Raw genomic sequence first — 21,865 nt, forward strand, 5'->3', positions numbered from 1 at the left:
ATATATTTATATATATATATATATATATATGTGTGTATAATTAGTATAGTATTCGTATAATAATACACAGTAGCATTAGTATTAATAAACAGTAGCATTAGCAGAATAAGTATAAATACACAGTAGTATTTGTGGTATTAGTAGAAATACAGACCGTGTTTCTCCATATCACCAGCAGGGGGCGGTCAGTAACTGATCGTTCATTTTTAAATAGAAGAAGAAGAAGATCTGTGGTCGCGCGATACTCAGCGTGAGTTGGTTTGTTTCCTTTGTGTCGCGCGGGAGCAGCTAACAGCTAATCTGTGTTAAAGCCGGTGTGTTAGCTTAGCATCAGCACAACATCCACTCGAGGATCCACATCAGACACAGACTCACCTGCCTCAGGTAACTGATCCGACCCGAGTTAGCGGGAGCGCGCTCTGTTAGCCGCGAGGCCTCACATGGAGGCCACGCGGCTAACAGTCGGCTAACCTTAGTTCAGTGTTAGCGCGGTGCTAGCTCAGTGTTAGCTTCGTGCGTTCATATGTTCAGTTATTTCCAACTACACGGAACTAACGCGCTCAGTGTTCGAGTCTCAGACTCCGAGTCTGATCAGGAACCAGAGTCTGGAGCCGCCATGTTCTCAGCCAATAACGTTGATATTATTATTATCGTCATTTTCTGAATCCACGTGTGACTCCGTGTTTTTACTAATGGGAGGCGGGGGGGGGGTATTGATCCTCACGCAGCTGATCACCGATCCATCACGATCAATAACGTGAAGTTGGTTTCTTTCAGACAGTGATCGACCTGTGACGTCACCATGGCGCTTCGAAGAGGACACATCAGGTACCTGAAGGTGAGTCGATCCACAACTGATCAGATCGATGGAACTTTAGCTCCTTTTCTTGTTCGCTGTGTTTCCTGATTCATATTTGTTCAATCTTTTTTTTTTTCCAGGTGTGCGAGGTTCAGTCGTCCCAGAGTGACGTCAGAGACGCTCAGCTCGCAGTCAAAGGATCCGTTGGAAAGGTGAGCGCTGCTCTCTGATTGGCTGAATCGGTTTTAATTCATAGTAGTATTGTGATGATGTCATTACTTTTCATCTGTTGCTCAGGAGCTCTACGACAATGGCTTTAGTGACCAGATGATGGAGGACGAAGACGCTCGTACGAACCTGATCGTGAACTACCTGCCGCAGAGCATGAGCCAGGAGGAGCTGCGGAGTTTGTTCAGCAGCGTCGGAGATGTAGAGTCCGCCAAACTCATTAGGGACAAAGTGGCAGGTAAGTCCCCCTGCTGTGTGCCTGAGGTACTACAAGTCCAAACTGCTGCTCAGCTGCAGTACCACTGTCCACCACAAGGACTGCTGTTGTATTGCACCGAGTGTAATTACGCTGCAGTAACTACATGTAGGGCTGGGTTTATGAATACAAAGTATTCGCCATAAAACAATTATTAACCTGGGTTTTGTTTGCAATGAGGCTCGTTTTGTCTTTATGACGCTAAGGTCACAGGTGAGCGGTGCGTGAGGTTTCTGGTGTAACGACTCTTTTTCCTCGAATTAAAGTCGGGCTATGTTCTCAACTAAGACGGGGTTAGGGTTAGAGACGACCAGGACACCACAGCGGCAGGCCGCTGCAAAATTATGGCTGCCGCTGCTTCAGGATTGCGGCAGATACACATTATAGGCTAGAGTTGGGCGATATTAACTTAACGGCCATATCACGACGTTTGCAGTAAATATCGTGATGGACGATGAACTCGGGGGGTGGGGGCCGACAACAACTCAGCTGACGTCTCTGACTCGCTACAGTTAAAATGTGGATTTGTTTGAAATGACGCCACAATATCAACACTGATCATCACATAATGATCAAGACTTTTCTTAAATGAAAAGATCCTTGCATCCTTGTACCATGCTGTATTACCAGAATCAGAAGTAATTAGGACATGTACAGTACTTGAAGTTGACTTTGTGTATGTTTGATTCGATATAGAGTTTGAGACACGTATTTAAACACATTGAAAGAAAGGCCAACATTTTGTGCAGGTTAGGGGGGTTATCCCCCCTAACCTGCATTTCACCTGCGATACACAACTTGAGACGTAATGTGACGCGCACAACCAGAACATCAGAGTTAAACACACACACACACACTTATTCAGTGTAGACACTTTTCTGTTAACATGACGGCAAAATATATATATATATATATATATATATATGTGTGTGTAAGTTCAATAAATGCATGTTTCCAAAGTCAATGAGTACTCATGTTAACTAATCGTGATTATAATATTACTATTAATATACAGTGACTCCAGCGTAAACTCAACGAGTAAATGTTCAGAGCTGTAATCTATTACAATAGTTATCAGTGTCAGTAATGTTACATGTATGTATCACTAGTTATAGTATTGTATGTATTGGTAATATCAGTAAGATTACATGTATCAGTAATAGATTACCTGCAGCATTTCCTGTATTTTTTTCAGCACTTTTTGGTCGTTTCTGTGATCAGCTGATTTTAGTTTTAATTATTTTTCTTTTTTTTATTAATTTTAATGTTTTTATAGGATGATTTTGTGATTTTTCTCTGAAAGGTTTCTGAATTTGTTTTTAAACTGATGTTGTATTTTTTTATTTTTCACATGACGTTTCTGATGATCAAGTCAGGTCTAAACGACATGAATCAATTATTAAAACATCAGATCAGACTGAAGTTATCAATGATTTAATGATCAATGATTTTAATTGATCTGATTGAAACTAAATTCTAATATTTTTCTACTCATCCTCATGTCGTTCAGTCCTTTGTGGTTTTGTTTTTAAATCCAATTTCATGTTAAATGTTTTCACCTGTTTTTTATTTTTCAGGTTTAAAATCTTTGTTAAGTTTTGATGATGAATGTATGAAGATGTTTTAGCTCTGAACAAATCCACAAAACGTCAAGTTTCCATTTCCCTGACAACCGCGAGATCGATCAGCTGATCGTCAGATCAAAAAGTGACCGCAGACAATAAAAGTCAACGCAGCCAATCACATTTTTCCAAACACGACAAACTCTTTTTAGTGTCCATAAAACAAAACAGAGTGAGACCTCTACTCCTGCGACAAACTGTTCACTGTCTGTAGACAGTGCGCCGCCATGTGGTCGAAATACAGGAATCTGGAGTCAAAGTTTAATCTTTGCGGCTCTGATTGGTCACGTTGACTGTCAATCAAATGATTCTGTATAGAGCTGTGATGGTTGACCAGAGCGACACTCGGGTCGATCTGACGTGCGTCGTTGGGTTTTGTGGGTTTGTTCAGAAGTGGGTTTTTTTTTCCGGCCGTTGTCTGTGGGACGCCGGCGTCTGATTGGAGAATGTGCGCCGATAGTTTTGTTATTTTATTTTGTTGTTTGTTTGTGTTTCTCTAGGCCACAGTTTAGGTTACGGCTTTGTTAACTTTGTTAACCCTAGTGATGCAGAGAGGGCTATCAGTACCCTCAATGGCCTGAGGCTACAGTCTAAAACTATCAAGGTAAAGTTTCACAGGTGCTCTGTGATTTTCTACTGTCTCAACTGATAGATGTGTTATGTTCCCTGGACAGTAGTGGGCGCTGTCACCTGCACTCTGTCTGACGGATGAAGGTATTTTAAACATCATCTTCATGTTTTTATTGACGACACATGTCAACACTGAGTCTGTGACTTTCTTCAGTTCAGTGTGACCATATGTCGACTTTTATTTTGATAGATTGATGCCTTTTTATTTTGAAAAGTCCCTAAAGATCTGAGCCTGTTTGGATGTTTTTTGTTTTTTTGTTTTGATTTAAACAACTGTTTCATTGTTTAATTTTTTTCATGAATATTCAAATTTTTTTTTTTAAACGTCCGATTAGTCGGCTGATGTCACTTTTTTTTAAACAACCTTCGTGTCGTGAAGATGTCCAACTAAGACGCATATTTTCGCCTGCTGCAGGTTTCATTCGCGCGGCCGAGTTCGGACATGATCAAAGATGCGAATCTGTACATCAGCGGTCTGCCAAGGACACTGAGTCAGCCAGAGCTTGAGGACATGTTCACTCGCTTCGGACGCATTATCAACTCCAGAGTTCTGGTGGACCAGGCTTCAGGTCAGTGCCGCAAGTCATGTGACCTGCCAAGTTAGCAATCGTAGCCTTGCAGTCCTGACTCCTATCTTTGATCTGATTGGCTGTTCAGGTTTGTCTAGGGGTGTGGCCTTTATCCGTTTTGATAAGCGATCTGAGGCCGAAGACGCCGTCAAACACCTGAATGGAAACACACCCCCTGGGAGCGCTGAGCCAATCACAGTCAAGTTTGCTGCCAACCCCAATCAGGCCAGGAACTCGCAGATGATGTCACAGATGTACCATGGCCAATCACGGCGCTTTGGAGGACCTGTCCACCACCAGGCCCAGAGGTTCAGGTACTCTCGCCTTTCTCCTCAACTTTCACAACAGGAAGTGATGAGTTTTGTTGAAGGTTTTATGTATTTTGTTTATTTTATTGCTTGATGATTGAAACATTTCCTTCATCCTGATTGGTTCCAGGTTTTCTCCAATGAGTGTGGACCACATGAGTGGAGGGGGGGGGGTTTCTGGGAATGCGTCCTCTGGTTGGTGCATATTCATCTATAACCTGGGTCAGGATGTAGATGAGGCCATCCTGTGGCAGATGTTTGGGCCGTTTGGTGCCGTTGTCAACGTGAAGGTGATCCGGGATTTCAACACAAACAAGTGCAAAGGCTTCGGCTTCGTTACCATGACGAACTATGAGGAGGCTGCCATGGCGATCCACAGCCTGAACGGGTATCGACTGGGAGACAAAGTCCTGCAGGTGTCGTTCAAGACGAGCAAGGGACACAAGTAGAGGGGGAGGCATCTTCCCTGAAACAAGTTTTTGTTTTTTATCTTTTTTCCCCAGCATGCTCGGTTTCTTTGACGTCACTTGTTGTAAATGACGGCGGTTATTAATGTAACCACTTGTTAATGTTTCACTGACATCAAACTGAAGCTGTGGGGTCAAAGGTCACAGGAAGTAGGCTTTTTTTTCTCTCCATTAATTATAAAAACATGTGTTGTGATGATGTATCAGATGATTGACAGCTGTCTGGGCCAATGAGCATGCAGGGGGCGGGGCTTGAGGTCACATTCAGAAATGTTCAATAAAGATTTTATTTCCTGTTTTTATAAAGTCATAACATTTAATGTCGTGATGTTTTCATTTAGTTTATTTTTGTATTTTTATTCAGAAATAAAACATTTCGTCATTGAAACGTCTTTTTTTTATGATCATGTATTGATAAATGAGCTGATCAGTCATTGAAGTGCTAGCTGTAAGCATGCGTACTTCAGTAAAGAGCTGCTAATGCTAACATAACACACCAATGATTGGTTCATCTAAATATGATCAAGATCATGCATCTAATTTTATTGGTTGACTTCATAGTGATGTCATGACATCATTCCAACCAAACTTATTTCTTTAGTTGACTAAAATAACCAACCTTCAAACAGTGTCTGTTTTGTTGTTCGGCTGAATAAAGTTTGATGTGTGAGGGAACAAGAAGAGTCGGAGATGTTAAGTCGTGATGTGAAATTTTACTGGTTAAACAGACGATGGGTTTCAGACGACTGACGACCAGCGGAGGCACAAAGAAGAAAGCTTGCCTCGGTGTCTGTCTCTGACGTCACACTTTAGGCCCCGCCCCCCTCGTCCCTGAACCAGCTGACCCGGGCTCACGTCAGTGTTAGACTTCACCACTGGGTGGGGCTGTTATTAACATGTTTTGTTCTTAGTTTACTACGTGATTAAACATCTGAAATAGCCAATCACAGGACAGCTGAATATTAGAGACCAGATGCGATGAAGATTACGAACAGACATGGAGTGCCTCAACACACGAGCGTGTTCTGACTTCAGTCCCTGAACGCAGCACAGACAGCGTGGTCTTTCACCGCTATGCATTCACGTCACTGATTCGTTCCCTGGAGGCGGGGCCTGAGGTGTGACACAGTCGGCATCATATTGCACAACCAATCATCTTGCTCTGCTGCTGACATCGATGAGATGTTCATAGTCCAGATATTATTGATAAGGCATCGATTCTGACAGGAATTCCTGATCCACCCTTCAAAACAAACGTCCTCTTCTAAAAGTCTTTTTCTTCTAAATAAAAGCAGGTGGAAACAAAAATCAACACAGTTCAGAGTTTGTGCTTCAATCTGTCAGAACCAGAGCTAATCAACATACAGTCACTGATCAATAACTGATCATCGGGTTAAGTATGTTGTCACCTCCTCTCAGCTCCAAGTCCATTGGTTCGTACTTAAGACGTGAAACTTAACGAACACTCGATAACACATTGTTTCGGTTTCAAACAAGAACTTGAATTAAATCTTTGTAAATCACAGATGATCAATTACTTCAATTGTTGATCGATTGTTTCGCCTGAAAGACGAAAAACAGCAACTAGAAAAGAATCCAACATGTTCAGACTCAAAACAACAGTTTCTCTGATTGGTTACAACGTCACCATGGTGATAATTTAATGTGAGCTTCTTACACCGTCACCATGGTGATACTTTAACAAACGGCTAGTCTCAGCTTCATGTTTTGTTTCCATAGTAACTGAATCACGTCTGAACCAGATTCAGAATTAAACTGATCAATGAGTCAGGAATTTGTTTACATTTAAAAGGTCAGATAATCAATCATTAATCATGACAAACGGAGGCACGGTGTCCGACAGGTGAGATGACGTCAGACGAGCGGACGACCCTCAGGTCAGTGACGACGTCTGATGAGGTCGACAGTCTGTACCTGAACTCTGTGAGGGGGGGCAGTCTGTCTGAGGGGGCCCCGCCTCTGTCTGCAGCCCTCCTATTGGATGGCTTGGTGGAGGTTCAGCTCCGCCTCCTGCGCTGGTTTTAATTTCTACTGAGACGTTTGGATCCTCACCCCCTCCTCCCCCTTCACCCACTCCTCCCATCCAGAACTCAGCCACCACACTGATCTCTCCAGCTGACCCGTGACCTCCAGCTGCCCCGTGACCTCCAGCTGCCGCTCCTGCACTGACTGACTCGACAGAGACGTTGTGGGCGGAGGAGGACAAAGCTTCGGAGATGATGGCAGCTGTGTGAGCGACCCAGTTTAGCTCTGACCTCACTTCCCCTCCCCCACCACCTGCTGGAGAGGAAGGGGGGGGGGGCTGGAGGTCGGCCGGGGGCTGTGGGGTACTGGGGGGGCGGGGTTGGGCTGTGTCAGCAGGGGCTGGTCCTGCAGCGGCGGCGTCATTGTTGTTCAGGTTGTCTTGCAGCGCCGTCTGATTGGCAGCCTGAGCCGCCTGCTGGTTCTGAAGTAACATCTCCTGAATCCTGATCTGCTGAAGAATCGCAGGAAGCTCGTAGTGATGGAAGAAATAAATCATAGAGTGCTGAAGATAAGGAGGAAGGAGGAGGAAGAGAAGGTGGAAGGTTAGTGACGTTGTTGACGTGATGTAAACATTACACATGGCAATATGTCTCCTTTACTGTTTTTAAACATACTCTGATGATCTGGTTCTCCTAAAGATAATCTGGTTCTACCGCCTGAACTTTGGTCTGGTTCTCCTGAAGATAATCTGGTTCTACAGTCTGAGGTTTGGTCTGGTGTTTGTTGACAATGATGATGGTTCTGACCTGGATGAAGAGCCAGGACGTAACGAGGGCCAAGCTGCTGTACTGTCCGTTGAACCGGTAGTGGTAGGCGTAGAACGCAAAGTGGTACAGATAGAAAAACCTGGAGGACATGAAGAGATAAACATGAGAACATGAATAGGAGAAGTTAAACATGGCGGTTTGCACACTGGGAGGTCTGACAGCTCTGCTTGTCTACAAACTAATTTCTCAATCTGTTCAAACAAAACTATTAGGAAACATGTCTTGGTGATAAACAACTAGATAGGGCATAAGCTGTTGGATCAATTGCAAGATATAGCCATGACCGTTTCACTCATAAGGTTTGGGAGATAAACGTTCTCCTAGAAACCTTCATCTACCCATCCTGGCACAATCGGATCAGCAATAAACAGCCGAATAAAGTCGGAACAATTGGCCCGATTACCAACATAGCTGACAAAACAACAGCACCAGCGGCTTTCAACAACGCTTTCAGCCTCAAAAGCATCAACCCGACTCTGCAGGAATGCTCACAATTCTAACCCTCCTGTTTGCACCTGCTGTCCGGGTTCTACTGGACTACCCTAACCCCCCTGTCAGTCTGACATTGACAGGCCGGCAGTGGAGGTTCGTGCTGCAGCAGCGACTTCGGAAGGCCAGGCCCAGCAGGAGTAGCGCGGACGCCAAGAAGACTCATGTGGCACAAATATGCCATTGAGACTTCTCCAAACTTTGCTAATATACTACATCCAAGTCCTGCTATCCTGGCACATCAGTTCTTCAGATAGACCTGAGGGTAAAGGTTATGGAGTAATGCTGTTAATGATGAATATATGATGAATATATAAGAGATACTTTCCAATGTGAGCAAATACAGCAGCCATCTTGAATCAGTCTGGAATGTATTGGACTAAAAGTAACCTCAAATGTGTTTCCTCCTTTTTGTAATATACATCCCTCCTTCTTCAGGCAATATTTTATGAACAACTGCAGAGTATACTCAAGTAATGTGATCCTAGCAAAGAGATTCTTCTCATGGGAGATTTAAATATCAACTGGTATGATAACTCAAGTAGGAAAAACCTAAAGCAGATCTCATCCAGTTGAGATTTAAACCAGCTAGTCAAAGTTCCAATGTGAATAACCAAGTCCTCAAAAACTCAGATTGACTTGATTTTCAGTAATAAGCCTGAAAGAATCATCAAAATCTAGGGTTAGGGTTAGCCCTAGCCCTCTGCTTGTGTCTCAGTGTTCACTCCTCCCCTGGCCTTATACCAACATGGTGTTTTGCTATTTGTAAATTGTTGTCATTTTGTTCCTTCTGAGTATTTTAACAGCTCTTGCTTTTGTGAAAGTCAGACCCTTTTTGTGTGTCTATATTTTCCACAGCTTTTATAGTTGTTTGTATTTTAATGCTTTTATTCTTAATGTCTGCACTTTTACCGCCTGCCCAGGGACTACAGATGAAAATTAGCCTCTGTGACCAACTCTGGCATACTTTCAGAAATGTTATTAATATGCACTGTCCCTGTCAAATAAAGTAATGGAATCTGAGAACATGAAAATAAGAACATGAACAGAAGATTTGATGGTTAAGGTTAGGGTAAGGGGCTATGGAATGCATTATGTGAATGAGTGTCCTCACAACTATAGAGAGACGTGCATGTGTGTGTGGGCATCAGCCCCAGAGAGAAAGAGAGCGAGTCAGGATGAGCTGAATTAATGAATGAATGCTCTGAAGATTTAACTCATTAAGAAAAGTATGAATCATTATGTGATGATCAGTGTTGATATTGTGGCGTCATTTCAAACAAATCAACATTTGAACTGCGGTGAGTCAGAGACGTCAGCTGAGTCTGTGTGAGAGCGAGAGAAGTATTTGTTCATGCATACGCGAGTGCGCAATGTGATATCGTCCTTATCTTGAAAAACCACTGTTAACTTTCCCCTTAAATTGTGAGACTATCATACTAAAACTCCGCAATTCAGTTTTAGTAATAAACCACTTATAGTGATGAATTTGGTATAATACAGTATAATATAGTTAGCTGTCTCCACTGTTTTAGAACAACTGTAATATGTTGATAATTTAGTTTGTTGTGATTTATTGAATATACAGAGAAGTGACTGTACTAGTTTGTTAAATAAAATACAATTCTTGATATAATTGTCGTTTTCGTCTATTCGTCATCTTCTCGTTAATACATTTTTTTTCACTTACCTGAAATTAAGGGAAAAGTCATGAAACCCTCTGATGTTCTTTCAGGTCTTTTTTTTACATTTTAGGCTAAAACTCAGGATGTCCTGATTTAGATTCAAGGGGGTTTTCCCGGAACATTACAGGTATATCAAAGGTTTAAAGGGATGTTTCATTGTGCGCTGTAATTGGTTTAAATGGAGCCAATGGTGTTAGACGGTATTGGTCATGTGACTCACCTCAGCCAGTGGCGTTTGCTGGTGTTGGTGTGGCAGCAGATGGCATCATACTGGTCAGCCAACCAAACGATGAGGATGATGTAGAAGGCCGTGGTCGTATCATTGAAGAATTCCGACATGATGGCCTCCATACCTGACCACAGGAAGTGACATCTCGTCAGCAAAGGTGCAAGAATTCAGGTATGAAAATATCTGACGCAAAAAATCTGAACCAGAAGCAGCAGAATACATCGACCTGACCTGGACCTAGGGAGGCGGTCACAAGGTAAATCTGGAAACTATCTGTCCCCCAAATAAATATTTATTTCACAGGATCAAAGTATTAAAGTATGTGAGGTTCTCCTCCGCTAACACTCCCAGTACATCAGTATCAGTAAGTGAAGCAGATGCAGTCTGTGGTACTGGGAGCACTTTACGGGTCAGGTTGGTTCTGTTGGGCTCCAGCAGCTGACAGAGGTTCATCCTCTGAGGAGAATCTAGATCTTTCAGAAACTCATCAGAGGAGCTCAAAGGATCTTGTGGGTCTCTGAAGACCCTGGTCCTCCTCAGAGACTCGAACCATCCACACCAGCTCCACAGATCCTCTAAGAACATGATGTCATGGTTCAAAGGAAGGGATTGGTCAGTGGGCGGAGCTTTATACTGTTTGATCTCTTATCTCCAACTTAACCTGGAGCAGGTTAGCTGCTCAGCATAAGTTACCGTGGTGATTTACCCCGATAACAAGTGAACGAGCTTCGTAGGACCGGAAACCCAGAAGTTACCCAGAAGTTCCCCCGATAAGCGCAAATCCAGCTTGGTAGTACAGGGCCCTGGTCTGACCCAGACACAGAACGCAGAGTCTGACCAAGGACTCAGACGGATCCTGAGTCGCATTCTCATTGTGTGAACTGGTGGTTTCTCTATATTTTTAAGGTCTGGACCTCACTATATAAAATGTCTTAATGTTTGTTTGGATTTGGCGCTATACAAATAAAATATAACTGAATTGATTACAGGTGACCTTACCGACGAGGGCCAGGATGACCGTGAGCAGAGGAGCTGCAGGAAAGGCGATGGTCATGTTCATCTCCAACATCTGAAGCAGATCCACTGAGGAGGACACACAGAATCCAGATCAAGACAAAACCCTGATCCTGAGAGGACGGGTTTAAAAAGATCTCAGTCCACATGTAAACACCTGAGACCAGAAAACCTGGACCGGCTTAAACTGGACTGGATAACATTGAAGTGGACTGGATTACATTAAAGTGGACTGGACTACATTAGAGTGGATCATATTAAACTGGACTGGATTTCGTTAAACTGGACTGGACTGCATTAAAGTGGATCATATTAAATTGGACTGGATTACTTTAAAGTGGACTACATTATATAAAACTGGACTGGACTACATAAAACTGGACTGGATCATATTAAAGTGGACTGGATCATATTAAAGTGGACTGGACTGTATTAAACTGGACTGGATAACATTAAACTGGACTGGATCATATTAAAGTGGACTGGACTATATTAAACTGGACTGAATTACATTAAAGTGGACTGGACTATATTACACTGTACTGGATCATATTAAACTGGACTGGATTACATTAAACTGGACTGGATCATATTAAAGTGGACTGGACTATAATAAACTGGATCATATTAAAATGGTCTGTATTACATTAAAGTAGACTGGACTATATTAAACTGGACTGGATTACATTCAAGTGAAATACATTATATTAAACTGGACTGGATCATATTAAACTGGACTGTATTACATTAAAGAAGACTGGACTATATTAAACTGGACTGGATCACATTAAAGAAGACTGGACTATATTAAACTGGACTGGATCATATTAAAGTAGACTGAACTATATCAAACTGGACTGGATCATATTAAAGTGTACTGGACTATATTAGTGTAGATGGGACATCTCACAACAAACTGACCGATGAAGACGAAGATCTGGTGATGAGAGTATCTGAGCAGCATAGACACGGACAGAGTCTGAGAACCACAAGACATCAAATAAATAAAACATCAATCAATATAATAATAATACAGTAAAGTCAGATTTGACATTGTGTGTTCTGTTTTTAAAATCTGACGTACACTGACGGACCAGTTTCGTTCTGACTCGTTTACTCACGAATATGACCATGATGACAAAGGCGGCCAGGTACGAGGTTCTGGCCATCCACATGCTGACAAAACGATAATGTTCTCCAGACACCACGTTCCTCAGGAACCCTGCAGAAAACTCAGGTTCTATAGTCACACATTTAAAATCAAAAAACGTATTGTTTCTGCACGACGACAACAGTCATCATTAGACTTAAACATTTATTGAGGCTGTTATTATTAATTAATTTATGTACATGTTCCTGCTCTCTCTCAGTGTCTCTCTACCTTTGTTCTCCTCATTCTCAGCGAGCGCCTTCACGCTGGACATCAGGATGTCGTCGTATCCCAAAAACTCATCCAGCAGAAAACGACTGAATCCGTCTCCGAAGCACTCGTCCTTCATGGGATCTGAACAGAGACAAGTGTCAGTCTAAGGCAGTGCATGACACTGCTGGTGTTAAGGTGTGTGTCACGGGTCTGTATTTCAGGTAAATATCAGGTGTGTTACCCAACGTGACGACCATGACAGGGATGTTGAGTCTTTGTCTCGTACTCTGAGACAGACGCAGGAAACCGTACTCCAGAGAATATTCCACGATGTATTCCTCCTGAGGCCAGACTGAAACACAACAACAAATCTCAGGTCAGAGGACGTAGCCTGGTTGACACTGGCGAAGATGAAGGTCAAGATGATGAAGATGATGAAGACCAAGAGGCATCATTTAGGACGGATTCTTTTTTAATGTTGCATTTCAGTTGATTAAATATTTGATGTGATGTTACAGAATAAATGTGACTGATTACCAGTCACTGTAACAAAGCTCAATCAATCAATAAGTTGATCTAATAAAATTTATTTTGTTTCTTTGTAACAACTGCTGCCCCCTGCTGGTGTGAACTACAAGTTCAGCTGTTTACAGAAGAGAAAAGGAGGTAATGGAGTAAGAAGAGGAAGAGGAAGGTGTGTAAAAGGATGTCAATCAGCAGCACGTTTCGAGGGTGCACAGGGAGAGTTGGTGGGAACACCCGCTGAACACCTGTAGCGGGAATGCGCAATCACGAGGATGTGTGAGGTAGGATAACGAGAAGCGAGTGGAGGGTGACAGCTGTCTGTCCTTGAGACCTGTGAGTTGTGTACTTTGTCTTATCAGTAAACTACATGGATGTGTATATATGTATATGCTTAACCTACAATTTGTGTAGAGCGTGACTTTTAGGTTATATAGTGGCACTGTGTTCGATCACTCAAATTATTCTTATAATCATTTCTCTTTGCAGAACCACCCACACACACATCCTACGACACATCAAACAAACATATGCCCAGCCTGTTGTAGGTATATGTTCTTGTACTGTTGCTCATTGAAGGATTTTAAAGAGAGAGAAGTCGTCCGAGTCCGTGTTCTAACAGACAAACCTGAAGCGAAGCTGGAAACAGAATCAACTAAACAGAAGAAGTTTCCAACATACAGTCCTTAGATCCAATCCTCACCAATAAGGAGGAAGAGGAGGAGATGTTTACCTGCTCTGGTCTTCATCTCCAGCTCAGACAGTGAGTTCTTCAGCAACTTCATACCTTTAGTGTTCTGACTGAACGATACGTCCTGACTGTCGTTTACTCCTCCTCCTCTTCCTCCTCCAACCACAGACGGCTTCAGACGAGGTTCTATGTCGAGCTCAAACTGCAGCAGAGAGCAAAGAGAACAGAGAACAAATCAGAGAACCAGAGAACAGAGATCAGAGAAAAGAGAACAGAGCAAAACAGAAATCAGAGGAAGGTTAGGGTAGTGGTAATCTGCTCCTCTCTTCACTCAAGAACACTGCAGCGCCACCTGCTGGTGGCCAGTGTAAGTCTCTGCTGTTTACTAATGTTTAACATATGTTTAACAGATATTTAATGGAAATAAATAATAATAATACAAAAATAAAAATAAAACAATGAAGGAATTTTCATTTTTCAGTCAACTATCACTTTAAATATTTATTTGGAATAAGGATAGATAGTTTACACCAGCCGTGGGTTGTTATTATCTCATTCACACACGTTATTATGTGGTGGTCATGTTACTCACGAATTCACACAATCAGAGATGTTTTACCAACTGTTCTTTGCTCTCCTCATATTTTCTAATACAACAGTCTATCCTCGTTGAGAAATATGAGGCTCTGCTGTCAGTCAAACTGTCCATGTCTGTGATTGGTCATATGCAGTAAACCCCGCCCCTTTCATGTGCGCGCTCATATCTAGAGGAAACCCTGAGTTAACTTAATGAGTTGATTTCCAGCTTCATGTGACCACTTAGCCTGACTGTGATTGTTAGGTTAAGTTCATCTGGATAACGGAAAGGTATCCTGGGTATGTCGAAATCGCTTCATAGTACAGGCCCCAGATGTTTAACAGATGTTTACTGATGTTTACCACATCGTCCCTCTCTGTCCACATCTGAAACCTGAAGCAGATCCAGAAGGTTCTGGTTCTAAACTACTCTTCTATTCATGTTCAGGGGCACAGAGGATTCATTATAAAGTAAACAATGCTGACGACCTGGAACTCACCTGCACCGAACTGTTGTCAAACATGTCCAGAGTCATCTCCTCTTCCTCGTCATCTTCCTCCTGCAGCGCTGCCAGACTGAGCCCCACCCCTTCTTCCTCCTCAGCCTCTATAACCTCCTGGAGGCCACTGGAGTCGTAGAACTGCAGGAAGACAGGGGCCCGGCTGGAGTTCCTCTGGATCTCCACCCGCAGGATCCCATCTCGAGGCCAGCGCTCCCTCACCGCCTCCAGACAGTTGATGGGCGAGCGAGAGAAGGCGATGTGGATGTATGCAAGGATGAAGAGGACGAATAGTGCCTGAGGGGGAGAACGAAGAGGAAGAAGAGGGAGGAGGAAATGGAAGAGGAGGAGTAAGAGGAGGAGGAAGAGTAGTTACTCTCAGAGTGAAACTCCAACACTGACCAAAATCTTCACTTTAACTTTCACTGTTCTCATCAAACACATTTTCTACTAAAGCTTTTAAATGTGAAAAGATGAACATCATGGAGCCAAATCATCTGGATCACCCCCTGATGGCTGACTGCAGTATAGGTCATAAACCCTCCTCCTCCTCCATGTTAGCAGATGGGACATGGACCAAATAAAGAATTAGACGTTAAATAAATGTTTGTCAAAGATGGTTTCTGTCAATTTTGGTCGTTCTTATCACACTGAAGTTTGTTCAAGTGTACCCTATCTTTCAGTTGAAGTCACTCAAAGCAGCAGTCTGTACGGTAACGCAGCAGTCTGTAAAGTGACTCAGCAGTCTGTACGGTAACGCAGCAGTCTGTACAGTGACGCAGCAGTCTGTACGGTAACGCAGCAGTCTACAGTGACTCAGCAGTCTGTACAGTGACGCAGCAGTCTGTACAGTGACTCAGCAGTCTGTACGGTAACGCAGCAGTCTGTACAGTGACTCAGCAGTCTGTACGGTAACGCAGCAGTCTGTGCAGGGACTCAGCAGTCTGTACGGTAACGCAGCAGTCTGTACGGTAACGCAGCAGTCTGTACAGTGACTCAGCAGTCTGTACGGTAACGCAGCAGTCTGTACGGTAACGCAGCAGTCTGTACGGTAACGCAGCAGTCTGTACAGTGACGCAGCAGTCTGTACGGTAACGCAGCAGTCTGTACAGTGACGCAGCAGTCTGTACGGTAACGCAGCAGTCTGTACAGTGACGCAGCAGTCTGTACGGTAACGCAGCAGTCTACAGTGACTCAGCAGTCTGTACGGTAACGCAGCAGTCTGTACAGTGACTCAGCAGTCTGTACGGTAACGCAGCAGTCTGTACGGTAACTCAGCAGTCTGTACGGTAACGCAGCAGTCTGTACGGTAACGCAGCAGTCTGTGCAGGGACTCAGCAGTCTGTACGGTAACGCAGCAGTCTGTACGGTAACGCAGCAGTCTGTACAGTGACTCAGCAGTCTGTACGGTAACGCAGCAGTCTGTACAGTGACTCAGCAGTCTGTACGGTAACGCAGCAGTCTGTACAGTGACTCAGCAGTCTGTACGGTAACGCAGCAGTCTGTACGGTAACGCAGCAGTCTGTACGGTAACGCAGCAGTCTGTACAGTGGCTCAGCAGTCTGTACAGTGACTCAGCAGTCTGTACGGTAACGCAGCAGTCTGTACGGTAACACAGCAGTCTGTACGGTAATGCAGCAGTCTGTACAGTGACTCAGCAGTCTGTACGGTAACGCAGCAGTCTGTACGGTAACGCAGCAGTCTGTACGGTAACGCAGCAGTCTGTGCAGGGACTCAGCAGTCTGTACGGTGACTCAGCAGTCTGTACGGTAATGCAGCAGTCTGTACAGTGACTCAGCAGTCTGTACGGTAACGCAGCAGTCTGTACGGTAACGCAGCAGTCTGTACGGTAACGCAGCAGTCTGTGCAGGGACTCAGCAGTCTGTACGGTGACTCAGCAGTCTGTACGGTAATGCAGCAGTCTGTACAGTGACTCAGCAGTCTGTACGGTAATGCAGCAGTCTGTACGGTAACGCAGCAGTCTGTACGGTAACGCAGCAGTCTGTGCAGGGACTCAGCAGTCTTTACGGTGACTCAGCAGTCTGTACGGTAATGCAGCAGTCTGTACAGTGACTCAGCAGTCTGTACGGTAACGCAGCAGTCTGTACGGTAACGCAGCAGTCTGTACGGTAACGCAGCAGTCTACAGTGACTCAGCAGTCTGTACGGTAACGCAGCAGTCTGTACGGTAACGCAGCAGTCTGTACAGGGACTCAGCAGTCTGTACGGTAACGCAGCAGTCTGATGCAACGCAGCAGTCTGTACGGTAACGCAGCAGTCTGTACGGTAACGCAGCAGTCTGTACGGTAACGCAGCAGTCTGTACGGTAACGCAGCAGTCTACAGTGACTCAGCAGTCTGTACGGTAACGCAGCAGTCTGTACGGTAACGCAGCAGTCTGTACGGTAACGCAGCAGTCTGTGCAGGGACTCAGCAGTCTTTACGGTGACTCAGCAGTCTGTACACTGACTCATGTGTTTGGTGAGAAAAGTCTGTATTTGTGACAATCTGATTGAGCAACAGATTTTAAATCCGTCAGATTAAACACACGATCACTGAGCTGCTGCTGTTGTTGTTGTGCAGGTTCACTGAGTTCACTCAAAGATGTTCTCCAGGACAGACCCACCACTCATAACTATTAGGACTGAACCGAGTATGGAGGTTTGTTCTGATCTGAAATTCGGAAATCATGCGAAAAGTGTCACAAAGCCAACGCCTGGCGACAGAGAGAAAACATGTGTCGCTGATCTGATCAAATCTGATCACAGGGCTGCGTATAGCTCACCTGGCAGAGCTGCCGCCAAAATGAGGCGACACACCCCCTGCAGCGGGCGGGGTTTGCTCATCCCCCACTCTCTCTCTCTCTCTGCGCCCACTTCCCTGCTAGCAATCTGTCCTATCGAAATAAAGCTCCAATCATTTACATTAAAAAGTATAGAGACAATAATGGATCAGAGATCTGACTTAATCAATCATTTTATCAAAGCTCCTTTTATTGGTAAGAAATCTTTAAATGTGCAGGAATAAAGAACGACAGTTGGAGGCTCCACCCACACAAACAAATCTTAAAACATCACTGTTGCCATGGTTCTCTTCCTGATTGGTTCTTATCAGTCACATGACTCGACTACCAGCGGTGAATACAAAGCGGCGCTAACACTTCCTGTCAGTAACAGTTTCACCTCATCGTCACTCAGAGAAAAGAAATCTCTGTTCTCACTTTTCACCATCACTGTTCCTCCACCTTCATCACAAACTTATGACATCATCATCATTGACAGAAAACTTTTTCTCACCTTAAGCAGGACGAAGAACTCAAAGACTCTTCTGAAGGAGGGAGGGAAGAGTCTGGCGTAGGTGACCGCCATCTTGAAAAAGAGGGCGTGGAAGAGGCGGTCTCGGACATTGATGAGGGGGTTCTGGTTGACGTTGGGGTTTCGGATCCTGTTGGGTCCCATGTTGTTGTTGTTGTTTACAGGGACGTTGTTGTTGGCCTGGTTCTCAGACATGACGACCTCTGATCTGGATAACACTGCTCACACTGATTGATCTCACAGCTCCGGCTGATTCTAGGTCAGCATATCTGCCGTAAGGAGTCCTGGAGTGAGGGTCCAACGCTGACCTCAGATCAGATGACACTATGAACGTCCACAGCTGATCAGTCTGATCGATGTGACTGATCTGAGCATGTGAACGGCACTGGGACCTGAAACATTGGACAGAAAACGAAACAACCATCAGCTGATTAATGAACTGAATCCTGATCAGATTTAAGAACTTTATTCATCAGGGGACAAATGAGCAGAGCGCTCACAGCACAAAGACTATTTCAGCTGCTGTGTCCCGTCCTCACACTGTGGACGTCTCTCAGTGTTTACACCTGATTACAGAGTTTATACCTACTTATAGTTCACTGTAGAACATCAGTTCATTCTGCTGTTCCCTATAAAGCAGTTAATCATTATAACACAACAGTTAGTTCTCCTGTAATAAATTATCACTATAAAACAGTATTCTACAGATTTACAGACGTAGCTCGGTTATTTTCTTTATTGATTATTTTGATCATTATCTACTTGGTGAGTTTACATGGATTAAAGAGACAGGACATGAGGACATGTCTAGTTATCAGTGACTGAGAAAAGATTAAATTTAATAAATAATAATGAAAATATGAGCAAAGTGTCTCAGTCATCAGCTCAAATATCTTCAGAGGGTAAAACAACCTGACAACAATCACTTCACTCACACAAACACTGAGGTTCTGGTTTGAGTCTGAACTTTTACTGTTGATCAGCAGAGGAGAAGCTATTGGTTCTGATGGTTCCAGACTGGAGGACTGAAGCAGACTGAGGTGGACTGAAGCAGACTGAAGTACACTGAGGTGGACTGAAGCAGACTAAGGTGGACTGAAGCAGACTGAAGCAGACTAAGGTGGACTGAAGCAGACTGAAGTACACTAAGGTGGACTGAAGTACACTGAAGCAGACTGAAGTACACTAAGGTGGACTGAAGCAGACTGAAGTACACTGAAGCAGACTAAGGTGGACTGAAGCAGACTGAAGCAGACTAAGGTGGACTGAAGCAGACTGAAGCAGACTAAGGTGGACACTGAAGCAGACTGAAGTACACTGAAGCAGACTAAGGTGGACTGAAGCAGACTGAAGCAGACTAAGGTGGACTGAAGCAGACTAAGGTGGACTGAAGAAGACTGAAGCAGACTAAGGTGGACTGAAGAAGACTGAAGCAGACTAAGGTGGACTGAAGCAGACTGAGGTGGACTGAAGCAGACTGAAGCAGACTAAGGTGGACTGAAGCAGACTGAGGTGCTCCCGGTTCCCTCGGGGCCTGGTATCTGTTCTGGTTCAGCAGATAAACATCCTGCAGCAAACAACACCAGCGTCACTTTAGATTCACATTAGCATGAGCTCAGTGTCAGTTAGCATGTAGCTGGCTCACCTGTTACTGGCTCCGCAGGTGAGGGAACATGTTAACGTCTCGTCCTCGATGTTTTCATCACAACAAACTGACTGGAGCGCACTTCAAGCTGTTAGCACTGTTAGCACTGTTAGCACTGTTAGCACCGGGGACACGACTAACAGAGGCTAACAGCTAGCAGGCCCCGGACATGACTGAACGCATTGATCGAACTCCACCTCGGAAAAAAGCGAAAGAGAATCTGCTGCCGGTCAGAGCCGAACTGCCACAGCTAACTGAAGCTAACTGAAGCTAGTTAAAGCTAACTGAAGCTAACGGCTGCTGATAGGAGACGGAACCACAACTACACCGGAAATACGGGTCTTTCGAAGAGTCGGTTTTCCCTGGGTTCTGTCTGCCAGGTGCTGTTCTCTATCTCAACACAAAGCTAAACAAACTCCACAACATCATTTTTAATAAACGTGTATTAAAATACCCGTTTATGATGTATGCGTTTGAATAATACACATTCATGATATTTAAATAATATTCATGGTAGAAAATACAGGTATAGTCCTTAGTGTCTAATAAAACCAGAGATAACTTTACTGCACGTGTCACTGAGTCTGACATGTTCTGCAGCACAGACACCTTCCAGATCATAGACTCTATATAAACCACAGACTGTATATAAACCACAGACTCTATATAAACCACAGACTGTATATAAACTATAGACTGTATATAAACCACAGACTGTATATACACCAGACTGTATATAAACAATATATTGTATACAAACCACAGACTGTATATAAACTATAGACTCTATATAAACCACAGACTATAAACCAGGTTGTGTCTGATCGTGTCTGATCATATTCATATTCATGCAGATTCAGTCATCATTTGGGTTCAATCTCTTGACTCTTGACTTCCTAGAGCCTGTATATTGGCTCACAGCGCAACTGCTGAATTACTCAGGACATTTGTGTGAAAATCCTCAGCGTTACAACCAACGGTGGACAAAAGTCACGTGATATTTTTTGTGTCGTACTTGCAGAAAATCTTATTTTTGATCTTTTAAAAGAGTATTCTTTTTCTATATGGGATATATTTTTTGTACTTATAGTAAATACGTCTACTTGCACTTGTATGAAATACATTTACAATTCAATTTTATTTGTATGGCGCCATCATAATAAACATCATCTCAAGGCACTTTACATTGAAGGTCAAGACCTTAAATTGTTTTATAGAGAAACCAACAGTTCCCACAATGAGCAGCATTTTGGCGACTGTGGAGGAAAAACTCCCTCATTAACTGGAAGGAACCTTTAGAACCAGACTCAATGTGTGTGGGGGGGGATGACCTTTTGGGGTGAGCAGGGAAAAATGGGGAGGAGAGGAGAGATGGATGGAAAAGAGGGGAGAGAAGAGAGGGAGGGGGAGGGGGAGAGAGAGGAGAGGGAGACCAGGAACACTTGTGCAGCATCAGGTATCAGCTCTAGTTATAATGAAAACAATAAAAGTGTAAAGATGCTCTTGATTATTAATGATAGCAGCAACAGTTCATATAATAATTAAGTAATAATACGTATTATTAATAATAATAATAATAATAATAATAATAATAATAATAATAATAATAATATTCATATTCATATTCATATTCATATTAATAGTTGTTATCCTGCAGCTCTGGAGTTGGATATACCTGCAAAGAGAGAGAGGGAGAGAGAGAGAGAGAGAGAGAGAGAAAGACTATGGGAGGAAAAAGACAAATGAATGTGGGGGGGCAGAGAGACAGAGAGAAGGGGAGAAGTGCTCAGTGCATGATGGGAGTTCTCCATCAGTCTAGACCTATAGCAGCATAACTAAGGGATGTTTCAGGACCTGATCCAGAACTATAGACTTTATCAAAGAGGAACATTTTAAGTTTAACCTTAAATGTAGAGATTGTGTCTGACTCTAGAACCCAGAGTGGGAGCTGGTTCCACAGGAGAGGATCCTGGTAGCTGAAGGTTCTACCTCCTGTTCTACTCTTAATGACTCTAGAACCACAAGAGAACCTGTGTTTTGGGAGTTAAGGGATGTATTTGGACAATACCGTGTTATGAGCTGTTAGATATATGAAGGGCTTGATTGTTAAGGGCTTTATATGTGAGGAGCAGGATCTTGAATTCTAT

General features: G+C 43.6%; 3 protein-coding genes across 14 annotated transcripts in view; 2 read left to right on the forward strand and 1 right to left on the reverse strand.

The window, feature by feature from the left end:
* LOC118121592 (receptor expression-enhancing protein 6) overlaps positions 1 to 21,865 on the forward strand; it is a 719,670-nt gene that overhangs the window by 290,297 nt on the left and 407,508 nt on the right. The window lies entirely within an intron of this gene.
* LOC118121501 (ELAV-like protein 1) lies at positions 245 to 5,267 on the forward strand. Of its 3 annotated transcripts, none has more exons than XM_047342911.1 (8): positions 245 to 384; positions 778 to 838; positions 940 to 1,011; positions 1,097 to 1,265; positions 3,406 to 3,509; positions 3,951 to 4,104; positions 4,193 to 4,418; positions 4,543 to 5,267. In XM_047342911.1, exons 2-8 carry the CDS (start codon positions 803 to 805, stop codon positions 4,859 to 4,861), a joined length of 1,080 nt encoding a protein of 359 aa, XP_047198867.1. In that variant the 5' UTR covers positions 245 to 384; positions 778 to 802; the 3' UTR covers positions 4,862 to 5,267. The 3 variants fall into 3 exon arrangements, with proteins under 3 accessions (XP_047198867.1, XP_047198868.1, XP_047198869.1); XM_047342912.1 differs by having other exon boundaries at positions 782 to 838; XM_047342913.1 differs by lacking the exons at positions 245 to 384; positions 778 to 838; positions 940 to 1,011; positions 3,406 to 3,509 and having other exon boundaries at positions 1,128 to 1,265.
* On the reverse strand, positions 5,578 to 20,085 carry tmem259 (transmembrane protein 259). Of its 5 annotated transcripts, XM_035177414.2 has the most exons (13): positions 19,719 to 20,085; positions 19,009 to 19,640; positions 18,056 to 18,465; positions 14,762 to 15,058; positions 13,782 to 13,887; positions 12,714 to 12,824; positions 12,491 to 12,613; positions 12,231 to 12,331; positions 12,031 to 12,088; positions 11,095 to 11,178; positions 10,087 to 10,219; positions 7,672 to 7,771; positions 5,578 to 7,427 (listed from the first exon to the last, which is right to left on the reverse strand). In XM_035177414.2, exons 3-13 carry the CDS (start codon positions 18,266 to 18,268, stop codon positions 6,774 to 6,776), a joined length of 1,980 nt encoding a protein of 659 aa, XP_035033305.1. In that variant the 5' UTR covers positions 18,269 to 18,465; positions 19,009 to 19,640; positions 19,719 to 20,085; the 3' UTR covers positions 5,578 to 6,773. The 5 variants fall into 5 exon arrangements, 4 of the variants coding, with proteins under 4 accessions (XP_035033305.1, XP_035033304.1, XP_035033308.1 ...); XM_035177413.2 differs by lacking the exon at positions 19,009 to 19,640; XR_004698341.1 differs by lacking the exons at positions 5,578 to 7,427; positions 19,009 to 19,640 and having other exon boundaries at positions 12,231 to 12,341.

The sequence above is a fragment of the Hippoglossus stenolepis genome, chromosome 14 (genome assembly GCF_022539355.2).
Source record: "Hippoglossus stenolepis isolate QCI-W04-F060 chromosome 14, HSTE1.2, whole genome shotgun sequence".
In the NCBI taxonomy this organism is placed as follows: domain Eukaryota; kingdom Metazoa; phylum Chordata; class Actinopteri; order Pleuronectiformes; family Pleuronectidae; genus Hippoglossus; species Hippoglossus stenolepis.